Raw genomic sequence first — 25,898 nt, forward strand, 5'->3', positions numbered from 1 at the left:
ATTAATAATAAAATTGAAAAAATTACAAAAAAAATATATTTCTATTTCATTGAATCTTAGAGAATAAGTTAAAACTTTTACGAAACACAATCAATGAGGAGTAGTTAAATATGATCACTAAATCAAATTAAATATATTTTATTGATTAGTTTGAAAACCTAATTTTTAAATATAAATAGAAGTCTTCTATAAACAAAAAAAACCAAGATAAAATAAAAGAATATCATCAAAATCTTTTTCTTGTTATTACTAATACATTATTTTTATTATTATCAATTATTATCTCTTAATAAATAAAAGTCCATAAAATACTTTTTATCTAATTTCTTTTGTCTAGTTTTAGTTAAATGAGTGATTTTGTGAATATGATTAATCTCTTTATTTTTAGTTTTGATCTTATTTATTTATTATTATTGATCTACTCCTATCAATTTAATATCAGTTATTAGATATTATTATTTAAGTGAAAATTAAAATAGAATCAAATTGATCAAATGAAGTTTTTTCTTTCCCCGTGTAACAATATGCCAATAACTTCATGAAACAACAAAGTCTGTAAAAATCAGGAAAGGATAGATCCTATATATTATCTCTTGATTCATTCCAAACAAAATCAGTTCATGCTTCTTTCTAAAAATAATATCTCAATATCATAATTCGGTTTTCAAAAGTCTAAAATATATAACCAATCTCAATCAAATCCAAATGGAAGTAAATCAGCAATAATAACATCAGTTTAAATCAAATTCCATCTTTTCCATTTTTAGTATATTTCTTTATTTATGATCATTTTATTTTCTCACCTTTTTAAAGTTATAATTATTCACTATTATTAAAATTATATTGTTTTTGTTATTATTAGATTTTTAGATTTATTATATTATCATCAATATTAAATTATAAAATAAAATAAAAGTGCATTCATTTTTTAATTTTCATATTTATTATTTAGTCATTTTAAAGAAAGTTATTTTTTCATTTTTATTCACTTTTATATTGATCTTATTTATTTATTATTATTGATGTACTCTTATCACTTTAATATCAATTATTAGATATTATTATTTAAGTGAAAATTAAAATAGAATCAAATTGATCAAATGAAACTTTTTCTTTCCCTTAAGTGTAATAATATGCCAATAACTCCATGAAATTTTGTTGTCTTAATCTATTAATTTAATTTTATTTAAAATTTTCACTTAGTTCTCAATTTATTTATTTTGTTTTAATAATAGTTTTATTATCATTATACCTACAAAAATTAAACCATTTAACTATTTCAATTTAAAAATTATATTCTATTTCAAATTAAATTAAGTCGATCAAATTAATAATTAGGGTTTTAAATAATAATTTAGTATTTATTTATTATTTAATCATTTAAATAATAAATAGTGTATAATTAATTAAAGGATAATTAATTAAGAAATTAAGGTTAATTCATGAAACAATCTGGGGTAATTCAAGCATAGTTGTAGGATAAAATTTAGGGATAATTTCTAGAATCGGAAGGGATGTAAATTAGGGATAAAATTGGAATAGGGAATATATCTTATTACATTTTATTTAATTTTATTAATTAAATTAAGTTAAATTTTCAAATCAAATGGGACAAGGACATGAGATAAAATATGGGATAAAACTCTAAGGTTTTCAAGGGTTAAATTGGGGATAAAATCGATATAAAAGGTTATGTCTAATATTCCAGTATAATCACTGATTTATTTTCTTAAATAAATTAAATATTATCTTTACAAACAATCAAGGGATAAAATCAAATTCAACACACTTCAAACTATAAACCCTTTACCCTAGTGTATTGAGGCATTTTCTTAAAATCAATCACTTCTCCGCCCCCGATGCGTGAGAATTTTCAAGGGATAAAAACAATCAACAAATAACTTTTTTCTATCAGAACCACGGGACTCTGATCCTTCAATTAACTTAGAGGTACGTAGGCATAGAGCGAGTACAATAATCAAAAACATTTTTAAGTTTTCTTTTCTCAATTAATCAATCTTCTTTTAAATAATAAAATAATTTTCAATAAATAGATAAATAATTAACCAATAATAATTAATAAAGTAAACATCTCACGGACACGCTAACCCTAAAATTATAGGAGGATCCCATTGAATACAATGGAGGTAAGTGTTCCTTAGGAACGAATAAAGGATGGTGGCACCTCTGTCATTTTTCCAGCCGCGACACCTACAAAATGTATACTTTCTTCCACATTTACCTTCAAGCAATTTAAAATACCAAGTCTTTTTATATGCTTGTCATTTACAGTTTTATCTAGCCTTTTGTTCATTTATTCTAACTGCACCCTTTTATAGTTAAATTCTGCCTATCGTTTTCTTAATCCAAACATTCCAACAAAACACCCCATATACTTAACACTTAACTTAGGATTTTGTAGTCGACCCCGCAAGTAAACCTCAATAGGAGGCTAGAGATTATTCACGCGAAAACCATGTGCGAACAGTACCCTAAATCAGAAAAATTCTCGAAATACATGCACTGATGATGATGAAAGACACGAAGATTAGAAACCAAAACTATGTGCGAAAAGTACCCTAAATCAGAAAAATTCTCGAAATACATGCACGGATGATGATGGAAGATAGGAAGATTAGAAACTTTTTTTATCTTAGATATGTTTTTGTATTTTTTTTATCGTAACATTTATTTTGATTATTATTATTATATAATTTACATTGTTTTGTTATTTTGATGTTTGTAAGACTTGCTATTTTGATAATATAATCGAAGTTTTCTTTTTATTTTGCTTTAAATTTGGTGCGGTAGATTTGTCAAAATTTAATTATAGAAAAGAAATATTTGTAAATATAAGAGACATATACCAACGACTAATTTTATCTTGTACCAATGAAAATATATGATGGATAAAGTTGTTAAATCGTGTAATTAATCGTTGCTATAATCCTGAAATTTTCTTCAAATGCCTAAAAATTGTCATTAGTATAAGATATTGGGATGACATTTTGCCAATGTTATAGGAAATTATAGTTGACGGAAGTAAATATCCATCGGCATAATTTGATTGTTTTTACAATTGTTTATGTACTTTTACCAACAGATTTTTGCTGTTGATAAATGACAAATTAGAGCTTGTTCTAACAGGTCGCTTGAATGTTTCCTAGCCTGTTACTTTGTTTTTAATTAACCTCTTTTCCTCTTTTGTTTAGTTTAGTTAGGGGCGGAACCACGGTCAGAGAGAATGTTAAAGAAAAGTAATATTCATGGCAATTAATATATCGATCTTTATATTTTTTTTAGTTTTTTAATCGTTATAATAATATAATGTTCATAAGGGAAAAAAAAGAGAGAAATGAGGGGACATAAACTTTATTCTCAAAAACATAAACAAATATAAAACAAGACAAGAAAATACAATTTAGTAACAAAAAACCATTTAAAAATTAACAGAGAGTAATTTAATTAACAAAATACTTCTAAATTTTTATTTTTAATTTGCATCATAACATTTACTAACTAATCACTAGCTAGTAAAATGATGCAAATTAACCAACACCAAGACTTTTGAATTTTATTTTGAACTCAAAATACAAAACCTTCAACCAAATTGTTTTTCTTCTCATGGTTTTCTAGTCAACGATAAAGTATGATTGATGAACTTAGTTCTCTCTTTAGACATTCGATCAGTTAAAATATTTTTATAGCGTTCAAAAATCTCTTCAATGACACTATCACCAAAATGACAAACTAGCAAAGGTTCAGTCCCAGCCCTAATGCATTGTGCCATATTGTATCCTTCGTCTTTGAACGATTTCGACATTTCAGATCCAATGTCCAAAGCTTCCCAACTATCACGACCATTCCAATTCACTTCAGAAATCTCTAGTTTATCGATTGCAAATGATCCTTCCTCGAGAACTTCAAAATTCACTTCAGATGGAGAAGGAAAGTAGTTTGGGATGTTGAAAGTATCGAGTTTCTCTTCGTCAATGATTCCCTGCAACATAATTGAATATGTCTATAAATCTTATCTCAACCGACAAAAATCAATATTACTAAGATGAAAATTATCATCAAAGTTTGAACACTGATACTCACGTTTTTGTGTGAGTTTTTAACAGTTATTCCATTTCGTCTACTTACAGAAAAAAACAATACATACCTGCAAGACCATGTCCTTGAGAGCAATTGTCATGAGATCCCAAACTTGACAACAGTCTTTGTTTGATGGATCATCATTTTTTCTTCCTACAAATGTAAGAATCATGCGACCACCTTCAACTATTTCTTGTGCGCGACACTCGAGAAAAAGAGAAAAATCTTTTTGAAATTGCTTGTAGTAAGCCTCGAGGACATTTGAAGGGCTTGTAGTTGACAAATAAATATTACCCTTGTTGTTGTTGTCAACACCCTCTGGAACCTAAACATTTTTCAATTAAATCAATATAGAATACAAAAAGAATAAGAAAAGAGATAATGATTATAGACAAACCTTTGATAGCCAATGAAGACAGGAAGAGGAATGAACAAAATCCATACTTTTATCTGCGAAAATCCTGCCATAAAATGAACCAGGAATCCCAGAGAAGTAGCAAGAACCCATTTTAGTTTCCAATTCATCGACTAGTTTTTCCTTAAAGGTGTCAAGGGACTTAAATACACTGTTGAAGTCGTTTCCGGGTAAATCATTAAGATAGACTTTATATTCAGGAGATTTCTGATTAAATTTTCGACAAAGATTTTCCACAACCTTGATAGTTTGTGAGATGACTAACAAAGTGTTTGGTCCAGAAGAACAACCTAAGTCAGCAATGGCCAAGCTTTTGGGCAGTGTGTTGCAGTACAAACTTGTTATGGCTTCATCTCTCAGAGCTTTTGTCAAAGAAATCACCTTTCGCTGCATATTTACAAACTTGATATGGATATTTTTGTATAATAGTTATATAGTTGCATTATTTATAAATATACCTGAAGTGAGGAGTTGTTTGCATAGCTTACTTCTTCATCGCTCCCATTCATGTGTAGTTCCATTCTTGTTTCTTTTGTCTTTCTTTCAAACTAGTTTTACTTTAATGCTATTGTGTTCAAGTAATACACAGCCCTTGCCACAATATATATATATATATATATATATATATATATATATATATATATATATATATATATATATATATATATATATATATATATATATATATATATATATATATATATATATATATATATATATATATATATATATTCGAGTGATTATAGGATTCAAATTCATATAAATTAACAAAAGAAAAGGAGGGAGAAATATATATTCCACTGATTATGGTATAAAGAAATATTTTAACATGTGCATAAATTTAAATAATAGATCTAAATATAAATGTTATGATAATTTACAAATATATTAAATATCGAAAATGTCCCTTACATTTTACTATTATTATAATCTATTTTAAGTTTAAATCCTATTTGAAATTTTTTATGTTTTCATTGTTTTGTATCTGAATTGTTTTTTTTTTCTTTCGCATATGATCTCAATATGATTAAATACTTCAAATATAGACAAAGTACTCATATAATATTGAAAATAGAGATAAAACGATAACAAAACATAAATAAAACGAATCAAAATGGTGGTGTAATTTGATATTATCAGGCATATCAAATATCATTTTGTCCATCGATGGAAAGAAAAAAGTTATAAATATTTATATTTATAAACTAACTACATATCGCTCATTTATTTTTTATATACTTGATTTTTTATATTTTAAAATAAATAAAGTGGGATAGAATTGACAAGATTGAACTTGTAGTATTTATATATTTTATGATGTGATAGAATAATTTTTAAATGGGTCATAATATTTACTAAAATATTAATATTATACTAAAAAAAGTTAAGTTTAAATTTTGTGTTACTCCTTAAAATATGTGAACATATTTTTCAATTATTAAGTACGTGACAAATAAATACGGATCGTTGTTGGGTTGTTGGGTTGCTCTTATGAAAACTACATTTGTCCATAGAAAATAATAATAAAAAATAGCTGCAATAATATATTACTTCATCCGTTTTTTACCATATGATTTTACGGATACTAAAAAATAATTTATTATATATTGAAAAAATAACTTTTATTAATAATATAAAAAATAAATTAAATAATAAATAAATACTTGCATATAACATTAAAAATGAATTGTTATCATAAAACTATTTGTAATTTAGTGTGATTATTTTTTAAGTCGACCTATCATTAAAATTTGAGGTGTAACAAAATAAATAGGGATTGTTCAATACACCACAATGACTTACTCACGCATTTTTACGAAATTTTAAAATTTGAAGGAGTAATAAGATAAATAGGAAATCGTTTTTGATGAGTTGTATGCCTTCCTAAAAAGATATTAACCTTATTCTAGATAGAGATAAGTGGATTTAGAAGTACTCTAAAGAGAGTATTTTCTATGTGACATCTGCTTATCTCGTCCACAAAGCGAGTTTGGCTTCCTCTATGGCCTCATTTTCGGTCTAGGCTCATATTCTTTCTCTTATTTGGAGTAATTAGGCTTCGTATAAGATATTGGTATTCCCCTGAAAATTATTGGAGGATAGATTCCCTTCTAAAGTAAACATATTTAGAAGAGGGATGTGTCATACCCCAATTTTGTCCGGGCATATTTAAACTTTCATAGAATTGAGTTCATTTTCATTTTTGCATCATATGCATAGCATGACATACATTGCATCATGAATAATACCTGAAATGTCAGTCAGAATGAATTTATTGAAAATACAGACCAATCGGTTGAATCATTTCTCAAGAACAGGCAAAATCAACAGTGACTGTTTCGGTTATATCTTGAACCGCCTGAGTCTTTTAATCGGTGCAAAATTATTTCAGAATTTGAGGAAAATGTATTTTTTAATAAGTATGTTTTGTCCTGACAATTTTAGTGTGACCGGTTCAAATTTCCGAACAAATTTGTACTCGATTTCCATTTCTAATCGGTTCATATTTTTTGGATTTAGTTATTTATTTAAAATAATTAAAATTTATTCAAATTAAATATTAGTTAGAAATTTTATGAGTTTATTTTCTTTAAATGAATACTGAGTGTAAAATATATATATATATATATATATATATATATATATATATATATATATATATATATATATATATATATATATATATATATATATATATATATATATATATATATATATATATATATATATATATATATATATATATTCCTACATTGGATTCTAAAAAAAAAAGAAGAAAAAAAATTTGATATCTCGCTCTCAACGTCTCTCACGACTAACCACCCAATCCATAAAAATCTCATAAAAAAAAATCTTTGAAAAATCTCTCAAATTCCTCTCATCTCTCACCTCTCATGCCACTCACTCTCAGTTCACACACGTCACTCCCTCACAAAATCTCTCAGATTCCTCACCTCACGCTCCTTCTCACTCACATCTCCACTCACAATCCCTCTCCTTTACCTCACAAATCCGCTCTCCATTCTGAAAAAGGGATTCTCCCACAAAAACCCTCTTCACTCACTCTCAAAACCCTCACTCAACAACCTTCAATCCTCACAATCCCTTCATCTTCCTCATCTCTCGGCCATTCTTCAGACCTTCAACCGCCGCCACGGATTCACCACCGCGAAACCCCAAAATCACCACACGAACCACCACACCCATCACCTTCCAAATCACCACACATCGCTCATCTTCCACCATCAAAACACCACCACCAGCCATCGCACAAACCCTTCCACTCACCGCTATTTTCTCCTTCAAACCTCTACACAAACCATTCCGCCGTCACAATCCACAAAACCCTCGCCGTTTTCTACCAACCCTAAACCCCCGTCTTTATCCTCTTCAAACTCAATCGCTCTAACCTTCGCGATTTCCAAGCGATACCCCCTCCATCGTCAGAGAAATCTGGAGTCAAGACTACTGAATTTGTGCTTGAAATCGGTCTTGGTAGCGGTAATTTGACTAAGAAGCTTTTGGATGCCGAAGTCGATCTAAAAGATTAGCAGGAAGTTTTGAACAAGCCGCTAACAGTCAACAACAACATAATCTACTGCTCGGATGTAAACAAGGGTTTCTTTAGTTCTGCTTTCAAACCGATCCATTTTCGGTTCAAATTCCGTGACACCTCAAAAGCAGCGGTTATCGTCATTTATGTTGGTAATAATCTGAACACATCAAAGTTTTACCTGTTTACAGCATTCTGTATTTTTCAGTTAAACCATATTTTGATGCATTGTGTGTATTGATTGCTGGCTGCTGTTATGACTTGTAGTTTGAAGGCATGAGTTTATAGTCTAATGTGTTTTATTGTTGTTTGATTCAAATAAACTTTTGTTTTGAAGTTGTATGAACTTTGTATATAGTGGAGCGCTACTGCAGGAAGCTCATAATCAACTTTGATTTGGCATTTTTTGTATAAAAATTGTGATAAGTTATTGGTGGACCTATGGCCATGAATAAGTCTGAAATGCATCTCATTGGTGGTTATATACCAAAATTAATTTTTGTCCGATGTATATGGGTACCTAATCGGTCTTTCTTTACTCATTTTTAGTTTCCTCTTATTTCTAATTCCCATGATGTTTAGTGATTTTTAATTAAATGAAGTATTTTATTATTCTGCTAAAAGTTTGGCACATTTTAGATTATATTACAGTGATCATATTATTAGTTAGTCATGTTAGTTTCAGCTTGTTTTTAATATCCTATGGTAGTCACATTACTACATTGCTTTCTTTGTAATATTGTGGTGTGGACTCTATAAATAATTGAGACATAATATTGGTTTGTTGTTTAATTTCCATTTCGTCAAATCGGATAAAATAAGTGGATCCGGCTACTCCATGCCGTTATACCACCAAACTTCAAGAAATTAATTGTACGATTTCACCGCGTTTAGAACTCACATACGACGTTTTAATTTCATGGTCGTTATGTACAAACCGGTTTGAGCACACCGACACACACTGATTAAATCAATGTTAATACCCATTTTCTTTCTCTTTTGACTTAATTAATTGATTAAAAACTTTAATTAGTTTAATTTCTATTAATCAATTTTAATTAACTTAATTATTTGATTTAATTAAATAATTTTGATAATTAACTTTAATTAATTCAATTAACCGATTTAACCAAGTTTTAATGAGTTAATTCTGCTAAAAAAGAATTGGATTAATTTCTCCCACTCTCACAACTTCACATTATTTCAAACAAAAACTATTTCGTGTCATCATCATTTCATAAACTCTTTCAATTTCATTTCATTCCAATTCACCATCAATTCAAACCAATTTCAAAAAGCACAAAACTACAATTCTCGATCCAAGTATCGAGCCCATTTTTAAAAGCACCCTTGTAAGTCGATTGCTCTTCGCATCGTCATCAACCTCACATAGCTTACTCTTGGGCTTCCTTACAATGAAACCTACTTGGTTATTGATTAATCGAGTAGATGAAATAATACACTAAATAAAATTCATTTCATTTATAAACATGAATTCAAACATTTTTCCAAACCATTCAATTTCAAAAGGATTTTCTCTTTCAAACATAAACCTTGGGATGAAAAGGAGAATAGTAAGCTTCCGCTTCACTATCTCTCGACTATTCGAATAATTGGCGTACGCCATATTGCTCGGATTTTCGTCATTCATTTAAAACCCTAAAACTCCATAAAATTAAAATCACTTCCTCAAGTTAATTATAAATCCTAAAAGTTTCATTATCTAAATTAATTTTGAATGAAAAGGAGAATAGTAAGCATCCGCTTCACTATCTCTCGACTATTCGAACAATTGGCGTACGCCATATTGCTCGGATTTTCGTCATTTTTTTAAAACTCTAAAAACTCCATAAAATTAAAATCACTCCCCCAATTAATCATAAATTCTAAAAGCTCTATTAATCTTTGAATGAAAAGGAGAATGGTGAGCATCCGCTTCATTATCTCTCGATTATTCGAATAATTGGCGTACGCCATATTGCTCGGATTTTCGTCATTTAAATAAAACCCTAATAATCATACAAGCTCAAATCACATTTCAGATCAAATCCAATTTCACAAAATAAACTTTCACTCAAACTTCGATAGAGAATGGGAGGCGTACGCCTCACCATTCCTTGATTATTTGAATAATTGGCGTACGCCACATTGCTCAAATCATCTTTCGATCAAACCTACCAATTCAAATAGGAACTATTTTCGCAAATCAAGTACGACATATAAGGGAATTTCTTTTTACAATTTAAACTTCGGGTGATAAAAGAGGGAAGGCGTACGCCTCGCCCTCTCTCGATTATTTGAATAATTGACGTACGCCATATTGCATAAATTATCGACTTCCGACTAAAACACGTTAAATAAACTTGGATAAAGGAATAAGTGGCGTACGCCTCATTATTTTTTGAATAAGCAAGTAGGAGGCGTACGCCTCACTACCGTGCGTATTCAGCATCCGCAAACAAACTTTCAAAATAATTTGAACAAAAAGGGGATAGAAGGCGATCGCCTTATTATTCCTCGAAAGAATTGGACGATTGGTGTACACCATATTGCTCAATCTTTCGTCGTTCTTCAAAAGCATCTCAAACACATTAAACCTAACTTCTCGCCCCCGAGTGATCGAAACCAAACCAAAACACCCAAACACGTCAATTCAATTTGTCACCCCCCGCATGACCAAAACCCTTCTCAAAAGAACACTGTAAATCCTTTCTAATGCGCCCAACAAACCAGTGCTAGAGCCTCCACCGAGAGTAGACAAGCCAGCGCTTAGCCGTTAGAACGCCGACCTACACAGTCGTTCATCAAAACAAAACACACCAAATATTCGTAGTAGCCCGAACTACGAATGCTCTGATTTCCTTATTGCACCATAAGGATACGTAGGCAGGAGATTGTTGTATCTTCGCGAGCACACTAATAAAAAACCTCCCATTTCCCCCTCCTGAGGTCTTCATCCATATCTATCATCAATTCTAATTACTCGAAGCAAGCAAATAACATTCAATTAACAGTCAAATAGCAAAATCAGACTAAGAGGTTCCCGTTGAGTACAACGGACGTAAGGGGTGCTAATACCTTCCCCTTGCGTAATCGACTCCCGAACCCGAATATGGTTGCAACGACCATTATTCTTATTTTTAGAGGTTTTCTCGATATTTTCCTATTCCTTCATTGGAATGAATAAAGTTCGGTGGCGACTCTGTTTCGAACAACATTTTTTCTGCGTCCCATCGCGAGGGATCGCATTATCACATTTTTGAGGTGCGACAGGATGTTATCTAACCCTAGTAGGCTTTCATAGTCCATCATGCGAGTGTTCGATTAAGACTTTCTCTCACCTTTTTGTTTCTTGTGATTTAACCTTAATAACATGGTATCGAATTTTCAGGTGATTGGGGATGCACGAAGTTATTCGCCAAGATCTTAGGGTGTTTTTTGAATAATTCCTTTCTTAATAAAGTAAGGTTAAGTATATAGGGGCTACCTTATGGCTTGCCATGTTGTAATCTACTTTATCTAAAAAGTCTGAAGTGATGTTATCTCTAATGGAGTCACAAAAATATTGACAAAATTTATGGAGAAGAGTCTTTCTTTGGTTTGGAAATGGTTTTCAAGTATATTGGGAGTGAACTCTTGCACTTTCATGGATTGATTTTAGAATCATTTCCTCTAGCTACACCTATAGTGGATCGAGTGTTTGCTCTAATTTGGAGTGTAGTGGTGGATCTCTAATACCTCTTTTTTGGGGATATGATCTATAGATGGTGGATCTAGTTAGTCTGAGATCTAACATAAGAGTAACGACGTGGTTCTTTAGTAGTTATAACTTGCTTCTAAGTGATCCCTCTTTTCTTTGGCTTTTTGGTTGTTTCCTTTTACATGTTGATTTTCTCTATTTTTTATGTGTTTCCATGCATTACTTGTGCTGGGTGGTTTCTTGCTATAAGAAGATTATTTTCTTTGTTAATATATACTATTTGGCATTATAAAAATGATTTTGAAATCCGGATTAACAAAATACGAAAATTTAATATACCTATAATAAGAAATAAACACAGGTCCGGATAAGCAATCTCAATGGATTTCTTACTACCATCATTTGATCTCTTAGTGGTTAGCTATGTCACTTGCAACCTACATCCACCAGTGGTAAAGAACTAGTAACAAATCCTGAGATATTCAACTTCTCAACAAAAAATCTAGACCTAATCACAACCCAATAAACCATAAAGACAAAGCCATGTTATCCCACACTCTATATATAAGCCTACAAACTAATAACAACAATGGTCCCCCACATTCAAGTCTAGTTTATGGGATAATCAACATCCTACTACAACGATGTGAGACTCTAACTAAGCTTCAGGCTATGCAACTAGTGTATGTAGCGAGACATGTCATTCTTTATATGTATTCAATTACTTTTGCCATTATTTTTATTAGATAAGAGTGTTACATGTATAGAAGTCATACGAGTATGACTGGGATTTCACTTTATATCGATGTTCTTTACTAGGGATCCTACCATAACATTACTAAAGGTTTAGGGTTCCCATCCTCTATATTGCAGGTGATGTTAAGGACATGAACGTGATGTTTTTTGGCACAAAACAAAAGTAAATACTGGCGGCATGTAATTTGACATTACGACTATATTTCCTTCATGACTCACCATCACACAAGGCATAGAGAATTGTAATTTGCTCGTAATATAGCATTAAGTATGTAATTCTTCCAAGTGGGGTTTCCTACATTTTCTTTCTCTTTTGCTTCCTGCAACATAAAACAAACACAACATTATCCTTTTGCACCATTTATCTGTACAAGGCCTTGATCCATCAGATCTTGATGACACTTTTTGAAATCTTCACATTCATTTAGGTGAAAACAAAACTTTTCGTGCTCACTATAAGCTTTCTTGATCAAACCAAACATTTTAGTTCAATGAAAATCATCATTAGAGGAATCTTTACATTATACTTCCATGAAGACTTCCATGATGTCCTCTAAAAAATCCAAATATTTATCCATGAATACTTCAACAATGTCCTCTTAAAATAGTAAAACTGTCCCTTGCATTTATTATTATTATTATAATCTATCTATTCTATATATAAATCCTATTTGGAAATGTTTTTTTAATAAAAATAACAAATAAAAAGTTTAATACAATTTTGATTCCCTAATTTTATTTTTATTTTAAACATTAAAAAATTAAATAATTTAAATATCAAAACACAAACACCAACAATCTCTATCTTGAGTGAGAGTCCAGCCTTGGAAAATGGAAAGAAGATTGGTGATCAAAGTTGCTCATAAACATAAAATATCTTCTTTATCTCATGTCTCAAATTAACTTCCTTTATACACACCAACCTATATCACCCATAGTTATCTAGGTTGTTGCAGGATGGCGGAAAAAGTTTAGGGAACCTAATCTTAAGAGGTATGGTATGACCCAAACCTAAGGGTCCATTCAGAAATAAGTATGAAGACCTGAACCTACACTATTTGTGATATTTTCCACAAACTAATCTAAGGGTTTGTCTTTGTTAGACCCCAGAAGAGACACTCCTTTTTACCAAGTGGACTTAGAACCAAAACACGAAGACTGACCCCGCGTCATGGAAGAAATAACTAATGCTCCATGCCCAACTGCAAGGATATCACACCAAAATGGCCTAATTAACCAAACAAAGATCCCTCATCCCAAGCCACATTTAATTTTAGGTTTACAAAAATCCAACCACTTAACCCAATAAATTTTAGAGTCGCCCTTCACACCATCCTGAGGTAACTTTCTTTGAATATTAGTTAGTTTTTTTCAATCCTTTACAAGAATTTTCACAAAAAGACAAAAAGGAGATTAGAATAGAATTAGGAACAAAATTGGGTAAAATCACTCGGACGCTTAAGCTACCATACCCATGTTTCCACGAATGGAGTCTCTCGGGCAACATGCTAACAAGAGAGTCCCAAGTGACATCAAGAGAAGGATTAGCCCCCAAATCCAACCTAATGCACCTACACAGAAGGTACTCAAGTTTACAATGTAGAAAATCGCTGTGTGAGTCCTTAAACCCTTCCAGACTGCTTTAAAAAATATTAACTCAATGATTTGGTTCAACTCAAAACTTCCAAGAACTATCTTCATATTCCACATATTCATTACTGAAGGATCAACCAAGATTAAGGTATCATCTAATATTGAAGATAGAATACCACCAAATCAGAGGATCCCACCTTAAGACAATAGAAAAGGTCTAACCCAATTGCCCTGCTGAATATATCCCACTAAGCTCTTCTACCATTTGCAGGAAATAGAATTGAGCTAAAGGATTGCTTTGTGTTAAACCTTTTTGAATGTTAATCCCCTGGATTGGGAAACCATTCACCAACACTACAAGATTTGTTGCAAAAATATAAGTTGTCATCAAAGATGTATCATTAAAAATAAATATGATAAGTATATAATCCATAAATCTCCAACTAACTAGATCATACGTTTTCCTAAAATCCATCTTAGAAAAGAGATAGTCTTTTCTCAAAAAAAAATCCAAATCAATCACCTCATAAAAACTGCCACCAAACTATTAACCAACGACTTCCTTTGAGAAAATCCGATTGATTTGAAGAAATAAGTTTAACCATCAGTTTCCCTAGTCTAGTTTTCAACCCTTTAGTTACCAACTTGTATAAGGACCCCACTAGAAAAATATGTCAGAAATCACCCAATTGGAATGAAGACTTAACCTTAGAGACCAAGGTTACAAAACAAGAGGATTGAGCCATCACCTAGTCTAACTCCTGGAGAATAAATAACACAATTAAAGTCATTAGGACTTGGGCTCTAATTATAATTATATAGAGTGATCATTCAATCTAACACTTAGAGAAAAAACCGAATTTGTAAGGGCAAGATTTTCCTCGTTAAAGAGAGAAAAATGAGAGAGACCTTATCAAGTTGAGGCCTATCTGTAATCGGATCTTTAAAAAGATCTAAAAATGATCACCTCTTGTCGAATCTCAAACACTCGTACTTTTGACAATCATCCCCAACCTTAAGGGTTACAATGTTCCTCTTACTTTTACTTTCGGCAAATGTGTGAGAAAAAACAGTATGAGTTTCTATCCTTAATCCTTTTAAGAATGGGTCTCTAAAAGAAATGAGAATATTTTATCCTTAACAAGGATCAAAGTTATGAAATTCTTTAGTCATGGCCTCAATCTAAACCTTCAGTATAATCCACTTATAGGCCAAATATTCCAAATTACTCACCGCCTCTCTTAAAAGTGAATTTCAAAGTCAAGATTATCAAACTCCTAAGTATTCCATACTTTTAAGACAACTTTGAGGAATTTGAGTTTCTTTTCTAGAAAAGAAAGAAAGAAAGCTTTCAAGTAAGATATTAGAGAATAACATTGTGTGGTATGAACCAACTAAAAACGTTATTGTGGGCTAGCTAGTGATTATTGAACCTCATCGACTTGGTACCCCCCACAATTGCTTGAAATGCTTATGGATGATCGGATAATGGTCAGAGACATCCTTAGACAAGGGCTACTGAGACACAACCTCCAACTGTTCTCACCACTTATTAAACATAAGAACATGATCAAACCTACTAATCGTCCTTCTATTAGGTTTAATTATGATATTTCGAGTTTAAAATATTTTGATTAATTCAGTATTTTAAATATCTTTTGATGGTGTAATGATGGGGTGAAGGATGACGTTGAAGAGAGAATGCGATGTTAAGAACTTATGAATTTATGAATATAAAATATATTTTTCATAAAAAATTGGTTTTGTTGAATATAGAAGGTGAAAATAAAACTTTGGGTTAAGAAAATTTAGAATTTAAAAGTCAATGAGTTGTAGAATTGGAGTCCATATTTTTAAATATCTTGAATTGTTTTTTATCAAAATAACCCACATTTAAAAAAAACTCAATAATTCATATTTAAGATACTATCCCAAAATAATCCACTTTGAGGAACTAGTGCCTGATGAATTGACGTTTGCTCTCTAAGTTAAAGAGGTGACGTCAATTGGATTGACTTGTGCATCTAGTGTTGCCAATCTAATTGACGCCTATGTATTATTTTTAAATGTAGTCGCCAATTGGATTGACACCAGTGTGTATTGTGTAATTTTTTTGGTACAAAAGTTGTCAAGGGTTATAGTTCCATTGGTCGATAATTCTTCATAAATGTCATTCTCCGAGGTTTATGAGGCGATATGGAATGTTAATAATTTTTGAACTTATGAAGATAAAACACATTTTTTCTAAAAAATTGGGTTTGTTGAATATGGAAGGTGAAAACAAATCTTTGAGTTAAGAAAAATTAGAATTTAAAAGTCAATGACTTATAGGATTGGAGCTCATATCTATGAATATCTTGATTGGAAAAATATGATTTTTTTTTAAATGTGGCATGAAATCAAATGATCAGAGCAAAGAAGAATAACAATTTTATTTTGTGTGTAATTTGAATTTATTTAATAATTATCTTTGTATTTAATGAGGACATATATGAAAATAAAATATATTATTATGTTTTATCATATAACGACAATTTTGTTTTATTGTGTTAGGCTCCAATCAATTGTTTAAATTCTACTTTTTTTATTGTAATTTGTCAATTTTAAAATAATATATATATATATATATATATAGATATATATATATATATATATATATATATATATATATATATATATAAATGATTGATTTATAAATATATATATATATATATATATATATATATATATATATATATATATATATATATATATATATATATATATATATATATATATATATATGATTGATTTATAAATATCAACGAATTACTTATATTAAAATATAAATATAAAAAAATATGATTGTTTGAAGTTGAAACATAGATCAATTGTTTAATTAATTTAACTCCAGTACATAACACATATTCATTGACATACTCCACTAATTTAATTATATATATATATATATATATATATATATATATATATATATATATATATATATATATATATATATATATATATATATATATATATATATATATATATATATATATATATATAAAAGTTTTTTCAATGTCTATCTTTTCAATGAGAATGTTGATTTCTCAAAAATAGATATCGTTTTTCTTAGTGCACACTCTATAATTCCACTTAAGTATGAGAGAAAGAAAACAGAGAGAGCAGAGAGAATGAAAGTGTGAAAAGTGGTGAGGTAATATATTGACTTGAGTGAGTCAAAATATTACAATCAAAAGTGTTTATTTCCATCACATGAAATTACTTGAGTGTGAAGCAAGTATCTAACTACCACACTTAACAATCTCCTTCTAACTATCATACGACTTAATTTTAGATTTACTCACAACATGTTCCCTATAATCCAACTTAAGAAACAATAAAAAATATGTAAACTATTCAAACTGAATAACTTCCATCTTCTTTCTAAGTGACAAGAACCTCTCGATATTTAATTCCCTAGTTAGAATATTAACAAATTGACATTCACTTGGACAATTCTTCACTTCAAGCTTTCCTTGATTGACATGTTCCCTCAAGAAATGAAATCTTGCTTCTATATGTTTGCTCTTGCCATGAAAAACTAGTTTATTTGCCAAGTTGATGGCTGAACTATTATCTAATTGCAATGCAAATGGCTTGGCATGCTACATAAGATCATGCAATGTACTCTAATTCACCTGAGGATAATGCCACAACTGGTTGATTCCTAGAACCCCATGATTTCAGTGCATCAAAAACCTTGAAGAAGTAAGCAATTGTACTTCTTCGATCATATTTGTACCCATACCAATTTGAGGATAAATAGCACATGATCATTACATCATTATCATTTGTGCTTATAGGAAAAAGAATATCATGAATGGTTGTTCCATTTATGTATCTTAGGATTCTTCTTGCATCTTTCATATGAGATACTCTAGGATCATCCATGTATCTGCTTACTAGGCCAACTGAGAATTCTATGTCACCCATGTTATAGCATTGATATTTCAATGAACCTACTATTTTTTTTAATAGAGTTACGTCCACCTTATCTTCATCACCATTTTTCTCATGTTTTAGGTTTGCTTCAATAGGAAAGGATGCTAGATTAGATTCAAGCATTTTGATTCTCATATGAACTTATCTAGCATATATCCTCTGATTCAATATTGTGTCTTTATCAATTTTTAGTAATTCCATACCTAAGACATATGATATATTTCCCAAATATGACATCTCAAATTCTTTCATCGTCAACTGCTTGAACATTTTCATATTGTTAATGCTATTTCATGTGACTAACATGTCATCAACATATAGGCATATAAGTGTTATGTAATCTCCCATTGATTACACATACATGCCATATTCATGCCGACACTTAATGAAACCCAATTCCACCAAATAAGAATCAATTTTCTTGTTCCCAACTCTAGGTTCTTTTTTAAGGCCATAAAGAGCTTTGTGCAATCTATATACCATCGTATCCTTTCATATTTTCACAAATCTCGGAGGTTGAGTAACATAAACCTCTTTATTTAATAGTCCATTAAAGAACCGCAAATTTCACATCCAAATGAAAAGTTGACCAGTTTCTCTTGCAGCCTAGAACTACTACTAAATTGATTGTTTCTAACCTTGCGATTGGAGCACAAACTTCAGAGTAGTCAAGACTTGCTCTTTGCAGAAATCCCATTACTACTAACCCGAACATATGCTTAGAAATTGAGTCGTCGAGATTGTGATTCGGCTTATACAACCACTTGGCCTCAATGGCATTGGTGTTAGTTGGCAATTTGATAAGTTTCCATGTATTGTTCCTCTCAACATATACCAATTCTTCAATCTTTGTAGCTTTACTGGCTTCATTCTTCAAGGCTTTATTATGGTTGATAGGTTCAACATCTGCTAGTAGTGGAAACTGAACAATATTTTCATCTTTTGTGACTTCATTATCTGCAATCACCTCACAATCTTGTAGTCTTGCTGGAGTCATCCTTGTCATTTGAGGTATTTGGATCACATCAAGAACATTCTCAGTTATTTCTTATGGTGAAGCATCGTTTGAATCCTCAACTAATTCTTCTAAGCTTGAGTTCAACAAAGGCTTGATAGTTGTGTTATTAGACACTCAATTCCATGTTTTATTTTCATTAATAATGATGTCCCTAATGACCATAAGCTTTATTTTATTGGATTAAAGAATCTATAAGCTCTAGTTTTGTGATAATCAACAATTATCATGGCTTCACTTTTATGGTATAACTTCTCCCTTCTAACATCAGGCACATGCTTATGACATATTGAATAAAACACCTTGAGATAATTCATTAATGGTTTCTTACCACTCCACATTTCTGGAACTTTATTCTTTAGTATCCTTGTTAGAAACTTATTCAACACATAAAAAGTAGTTGTGACTGCTTCTCCCTATAATGAGTTAGGCATGCCCTTTTGCTTCAACATACACCTATACATATCCAGAATTCTTATATTCCTTCTCTTAGATATACCATTGTGTTGGGGGATACATGGATATGTGACCTAATGATTAATCACATGTTATGCACAAAATTCTTCAAACATCTTGGAAGTGTATTTTCCTCCACCAATGTTCTAAGTACCTTTATCTTCTTCTCACTCTGATTTCCCACAAGCATTTTGAATCCTTTAAAGAATTAAAAGACTTCATATTTGTGCTTTATTAGGTACACATAAAGCTTCCTACTATGCTCATCCACAAATGATACAAAATATATATTCTCACCAATGGTGCAATCCTCAAAAGGGCCACAAACATCCGACTGAACCACTTCTAGAATGCAAGCTGATCTCATAGGTAAATAGGACTTAAAAGAATTCTTGGATTTCTTTCCCACCAAACAAAATTCACATAACTTCTCAGGAAATGAGAATATTGGTAGACCAATCACCATTCTTGTAGAACAAGTTGATTGAGTGATCAGAAATTTAAGTGGCCAAATCTCATATGCCATAACCAACTTTGTTTGTGCTCAACCATAACTGGTAGATATTGAAATTATTTAGAGCTTATCAAAGTCTTTAAGGTCCTTTTTTTGAAAAAGAAGACCTCAAGACTACCTTGCTGCTTGGATAAAAAATTTCAAGAGCTTCATTATTCATTATTGAGAATCCTTTCTTAATAAGTTGACTAACACTTAAAAGATTTTACTTAATACCTAGTACATAAAGAACATCTTCATTGATTGTTGACTTTCCATTACTTGTAATGACCATGTTGCATGCTTTTTCTTCTTGTAATGATCTACTACTAACAATCTTAATCGTGCTTCTTCTTGACTCATCAAACATTATAAGCCATGATTTTTGACAAGTCATGTGATTGGAGCATCTTATGTTCAAGAACCAAGTCTTTGAACTAGAATTTTCATCTAAAACTACAACCATAAAGACCATAGTTTCAGAGCATTTGAATCATCTTGTGCCATTTTTGCTTCATCACCGCCACATTTATCTTTAGAAACTCCTTTTCCCTTATTGTACCAACAGTCCTTGGCCATGTGACCCCATTTCTCACAATTATAACACTATACAACTTTATTATCACATTTTTCTTTATGATGAGGAGTCAATCCTCTTTTAGAAGATCCAGGTTTCTCATCATTCTTCTTTTTTTAGAGTGATGCCAAGAAACCATCTTGTAATTTCTTTTATCAAATTTTGCTTTGATCTTTCCATATCCATAATTCTTCTTCCATGTATGAGCTTGCAAAGCCTGAATGAGTTCTTAAACCCCTATTCTTTCAATAATTCACATCACATGAGCTTCTAATGAGCCTACAATATGTTCTAACTTCATTATGGATAAAGCATTTAATTCTTGAATATCCATAATAACATGATCCAAATGAAAGGTCAAAGTTCTTATCACCTTCTCAATGATCATCCCGTCTATCATTGTTTCACCATAAACTTTCATAAAGTGAATAAGATTTTGCACCTTGGATATATAGGTTGCAACTATTTTATTTTCTCCCATCCATAATAACTCATACTTCCTGCATAAAGTCTGCAACTTCACGCTTTTGACTTTCTCACGTCTTTCACAGTATTTGACAAAAATATCCCATGCCTCTTTCACAAATTCAACATGAGTTATTCGATCAAAATTTGCACCATCAACTGTTGATTGAATAAGATTCTTTACTTAGTTAAAAAGTGGTTTTGATTGGTAAGTTTAAATAAAAAGGGTCCCTAGTTTCCGCTCAGGTGACCGGGTTCTAACCCTATAGGTGCGCGTTCGCAAATAGTTCTAAAACCTTCTTCTAGAAATATTATACCCCCTAAGTAATTAATAAAGCGCTTTTGCGGTATTTACTAATAAAAAATAACCAATTTTTATCTTTAGTGTCAGACGACTTACGATCTTATCTGACGTTATCACTACCTACATTCGTCGTAGTGGATTTGATTAAGTTAGGAAAAATTACGTTAAAACCAAAACAATCCAAAATTGTAATTCCAAAGAAATAACTGACAGAGTACCGTAAAATGACGGTCTTCACATTCTAGTACGAACAAATTAGCTACACATGATTACGGTAAATAAAAAGGCATTTGGTTTAGATTTAGAACTAAACATAACAATGGATTTAAATAAAGCGGTTTAAAGGCAAAGACGAGGAAATAAAATGTGAAAAATAAAGTGCGGGAAAATAAAGCAAAGATATTAAATAGATAAAGAAATTAAAGTGTAAATAAAAATGAATAAAATAAGAATATATTCCAATTGGAGAATTGAATCTGATACAATGCGGGTAGACGGAAATACACTTCGACGGAATGTAAATGCGGGAAGATAAATAACTTCAAAATAAAAGTGCTTCATGCTTGATACACGAACAAAATGCGATAACCATTTGATGTAAGGAGTCAAAGCTCTAATGGTACTGAATTTATGGCTTATGTTGGTACTAAGCTTGGATGCCCAAAACAGAAGAGTAAAACAATTATTTATAATGATCCTAGCCCTAAAATGTCAAGTGAAACCTTCTTGGTTCCTGGGAGAGAAAATAGGAGAACAAGGGTTGGGTGGAAGACCAAGTAAAACCCATTTCCAACTGCAGCGCAAAATAAAGGATGACGAACGCCATCCCCCACATGGCGAACGCCATCTTCGTAACATGGGCGTGACTAAGTCTTCCGACCGTTGAAACGTGGGACACGTCATTTTCCTGGTGACTACCTCTATGGAAAACCATATGTAGGTAGCCTTGAGTGCAAATTTTCATGTTTTCATTGTTTTGCATCCGAATTATTTTCTTTCTCCGCATATGATCCCAATATGGTTAAATACCTGAAATATAGACAAAATACTCACATAATATTGGAAATAGAGATAAAACGATAACAAAATAAGTCAAAATAGTTGTGTAATTTGATATTATCAGTTGGGCATACCAAACACCATTTTGTAAAGCAAAAAATTATAAATATTTATATTTATAAACTAATTACATATCACTCATTTATTTATTTATATACTTGATTTTTTATATTTTAAAATAAATAAAGTGGGATAGAATTGAACTTAAATATTAATGTAGTGTTTAAATATTTTATGATTTGATAGAATAATTTTTAAATAGATCATAATATTTACTAAAATATTAATATTATACTAATTTTAAATTTTATCTTATTCCTTAAAATATGTGAAGCAGACTCTGAGTAGTACATTGTTTGGCTGGGATATATTAAGTACGCTACAAAATTAAATACGTGACAAATAAATAGAGATCCTTGTTGGGTTGCTGTTATGAAAACTACATGTTAGACATTCCAAACAACATTTTGTCCATTTGTAGTACAATGTTTGTCCATAGAAAAGAATAATAAAAAATAGCTGCAATAGCATATTATTTCATCCGTTTTTTACCATATGATTTTTACGGTATTTGGAGTAATTGGGCTTCGTATAAGATATTAGTATTCCCCAAAAAATTATTGGAGGATAGATTCCCTTCTAAAGTAAACATATTTAGAAGAGGGGTGTTATCTAACCCTAGTAGGCCTTGATAGCCCATCATGAGAGTGTTCGATTGAGACTTCCTCTCACCTTTTTGTTTCTTGTGATTTAACCTTAATAACATGGTATAGAATTTTCAGGTGGCTGGGGCTGCACGAAGTTATTCACCAAGATCTTATGGTGTTTTTCGAATCATTCCTTTGTTTATAAAGTAGGGTCAAGTATATGGGGGCTACCTTATGGTTTGTCATGTTGTAATCTACTCTATCTAAAAAGTCCGAAGTGATTTTATCTTTAATGGAGACACAAAAACATTGACAAAAGTTGCGGAGAAGAGTCTTTCTTTTGTTTGGAAATGGTTTTCAAGTATATCGGGAGTGAACTCTTGCACCTTCATGGATTGACTTTTGAATCGTATCCTCTAGCTACACCTATAGTGTATCGAGTCTTTGCTCTAATTCAGAGTGTAGCGGTGGATCTCTAATACCTCTTTTTTTGGGATATGATCTATAGATGGTGAATCTAGTTAGCCTGAGATCTAACATAAGAGTAACGACGTGGTTCTTTAGTAGTTACAACTTTCTTCTATCTGATCCCTCTTTTCTTTGGCTTTTTGATTGTTTCCTTTTACTTGTCGATTCTCTCTATTTTTTACTTGTTTCCATGCACTACTTGTGCTTGGTGGTTTCTTGCTATAAGAAGATTATTTTCTTTATTAATATATACTATCTGGAATTATAAAAATGATTTTGAAATCAGGATTAACAAAATTCGAAAATTTAATATACCTATAATAAGAAATAAACACAGGGCCAGATAAGCAATCTCAATGGATTTCTTACTACCATCATTTGATCTCTCAATGGCCAGCTATGTCACCTGCAACCTACATCCACCAGTGGTAAAGAACCAGTAACAAATCCAGAGATATTCAACTTCTCAACAGAAAATTTGGACCTAATCACAACCCCATAAAGTATAGAGACAAAGACATGTTATCCCACACTCTATATATAAGCCTACAAACTAATAACAAGAATGGTCCCCCACATCCGAGTCTAGTTTATGGGATAATCAACGTCCTACTACGATGATGTGAGACTCCAACTAAGCTTCAGGCTATGCAACTAGTGTATGTAGCGAGACATGTCATTCTTTATATGTATTCAGTTAGTTTTACCATTATTTTTATTAGATAATACACGTATAGAAATCATACGAGTATGACTAGGATTTCACTTTATATCAATGTACTTTACTAGGGATCCTACCGTAACATTACTAAAGGTTTAGGGTTCTCATCCTCTATATTGCAGGAGATGCTAGAGACATGAAAACATGAAGTTTTTTGGCACAAAACAAAACTAAATGCGGGCGGCATGTAATTTGACATTACGACTATATTTCCTTCATGACTCACCATCACACAAGGCAAATAGAATTGTAATTTTCTCGTAATATAGCATTAAGTATGTAATTCTTCCAAGTGGGATTTCCTACATTTGCTTTCTCTTTTGCTTCCTGCAACATAGAACAAACACAACATCATCCTTTACACCATTTATCTGTACAAGGCCTTGATCCTTCAGATCTTAAGGGCACATTTCAAAATTTTCACATTCATTTAGGTGAAAACAAAACTTTTCATGCTCATTATAACCTTTCTTTATCAAACCGAACATTTTAGTTCAATAAAAATCATCATTAAAGGAGTTTTTACATGATACTTCCATGAAGACTTCCATGATGTCCTCTAAAAAATCCAAAAAATTATCCATGAAGACTTCCACAATGTCCTCTTAAAATCAAAAAAGTGTCCCTTGCATTTATTATTATTATAATCTATCTATTCTATATATAAATCCTATTTGGATTTTTTTTAATAAAAATAACAAATAAAAAGTTTAATACAATTTTGATTCCCTAATTTTATTTTTATTTTAAACATTAAAAAATTAAATAATTTAAATATCAAAACACAAACACCAACAATCTCTATCTTGAGTGAGAGTCCAGCCTTGGAAAAAGGAAAGAAGATTGGTGATCAAAGTTGCTCATAAACATAAAATATATTCTTTATCTCATATCTCAAATTAACTTCCTTTATACACACCAACCTATATCACCCATAGTCCTCTAGGTTGTTGCAGGGTGGAGGAAAAAGTTTAGGGAACCTAATCTTAAGAGGTATAGTATGACCCCAACCTAAGGGTCCGCTTAGAAATAAGTATGAAGACACGAACCTAAATTATTTGTGATATTGCCCACAAACTAATCGAAGGCTTTGTCTTTGTTAGACCCAAGAAGAGACATTCCTTCTCACCAAGTGGACTTAGAACCAAACCACGAAGACTGGCCCTGCGTCAAGGAAGAGTAACTAATGCTCCATGCTCAGATGCAAGGATATCACACCAAAATGGCCTAATTAACCAAACAAAGATCCCTCATCCCAAGCCACATCTAATTTTAGGTTTACAAAAATCCAACCACTTAACCCAAAAAAATTTAGAGTCACCCTTCACACCATCCCGAGGTAACTTTCTTTGAATCTTAGCTAGTTTTTTTCAATCCTTTATAATAGTTTTCACAAAAAGACAAAAAGGAGATTAGAATAGAATTAGGAACAAAATTGAGTAAAATCACTCGGGCGCTTAAGCTACCATACCCATGCTTCCACGAATGGAGTCTCTCAGGAAACATGCTAACAAGAGAGTCCCAAGTGACATCAAGAGAATGATTAGCCCCCAAATCCAATCTAATGCACCTAAACGGAAGGTACTCAAGTTTA

General features: G+C 31.2%; 2 protein-coding genes and 1 long non-coding RNA gene across 4 annotated transcripts; 1 reads left to right on the top strand and 2 right to left on the bottom strand.

Moving 5' to 3' along the window:
• Positions 1-3,420: 3,420 nt before the first annotated feature.
• LOC127074605 (salicylate carboxymethyltransferase) lies at positions 3,421-5,109 on the bottom strand. 2 transcript variants are annotated; one of them, XM_051015936.1, is made up of 4 exons: positions 4,972-5,109; positions 4,496-4,900; positions 4,166-4,423; positions 3,421-4,000 (listed from the first exon to the last, which is right to left on the bottom strand). In XM_051015936.1, exons 1-4 carry the CDS (start codon positions 5,032-5,034, stop codon positions 3,623-3,625), a joined length of 1,104 nt encoding a protein of 367 aa, XP_050871893.1. In that variant the 5' UTR covers positions 5,035-5,109; the 3' UTR covers positions 3,421-3,622. The 2 variants fall into 2 exon arrangements, with proteins under 2 accessions (XP_050871893.1, XP_050871895.1); XM_051015938.1 differs by having other exon boundaries at positions 5,002-5,105.
• Positions 5,110-7,283: 2,174 nt separating this feature from the next.
• Positions 7,284-8,735, top strand: LOC127074606 (uncharacterized). Its single transcript, XR_007786068.1, has 2 exons — positions 7,284-8,218; positions 8,404-8,735. It is a non-coding gene; the product is annotated as an uncharacterized LOC127074606 (long non-coding RNA).
• A 9,037-nt stretch (positions 8,736-17,772) lies between these two features.
• On the bottom strand, positions 17,773-18,222 carry LOC127136733 (uncharacterized mitochondrial protein AtMg00810-like). Its single transcript, XM_051063260.1, has one exon. The coding sequence runs from the start codon at positions 18,220-18,222 to the stop codon at positions 17,773-17,775; it is 450 nt and encodes a 149-aa protein (XP_050919217.1).
• Between the last annotated feature and the right edge of the window lie 7,676 nt (positions 18,223-25,898).

The sequence above is a fragment of the Lathyrus oleraceus genome, chromosome 4 (assembly GCF_024323335.1).
Source record: "Lathyrus oleraceus cultivar Zhongwan6 chromosome 4, CAAS_Psat_ZW6_1.0, whole genome shotgun sequence".
NCBI classification, from domain to species: Eukaryota; Viridiplantae; Streptophyta; class Magnoliopsida; order Fabales; family Fabaceae; genus Lathyrus; species Lathyrus oleraceus.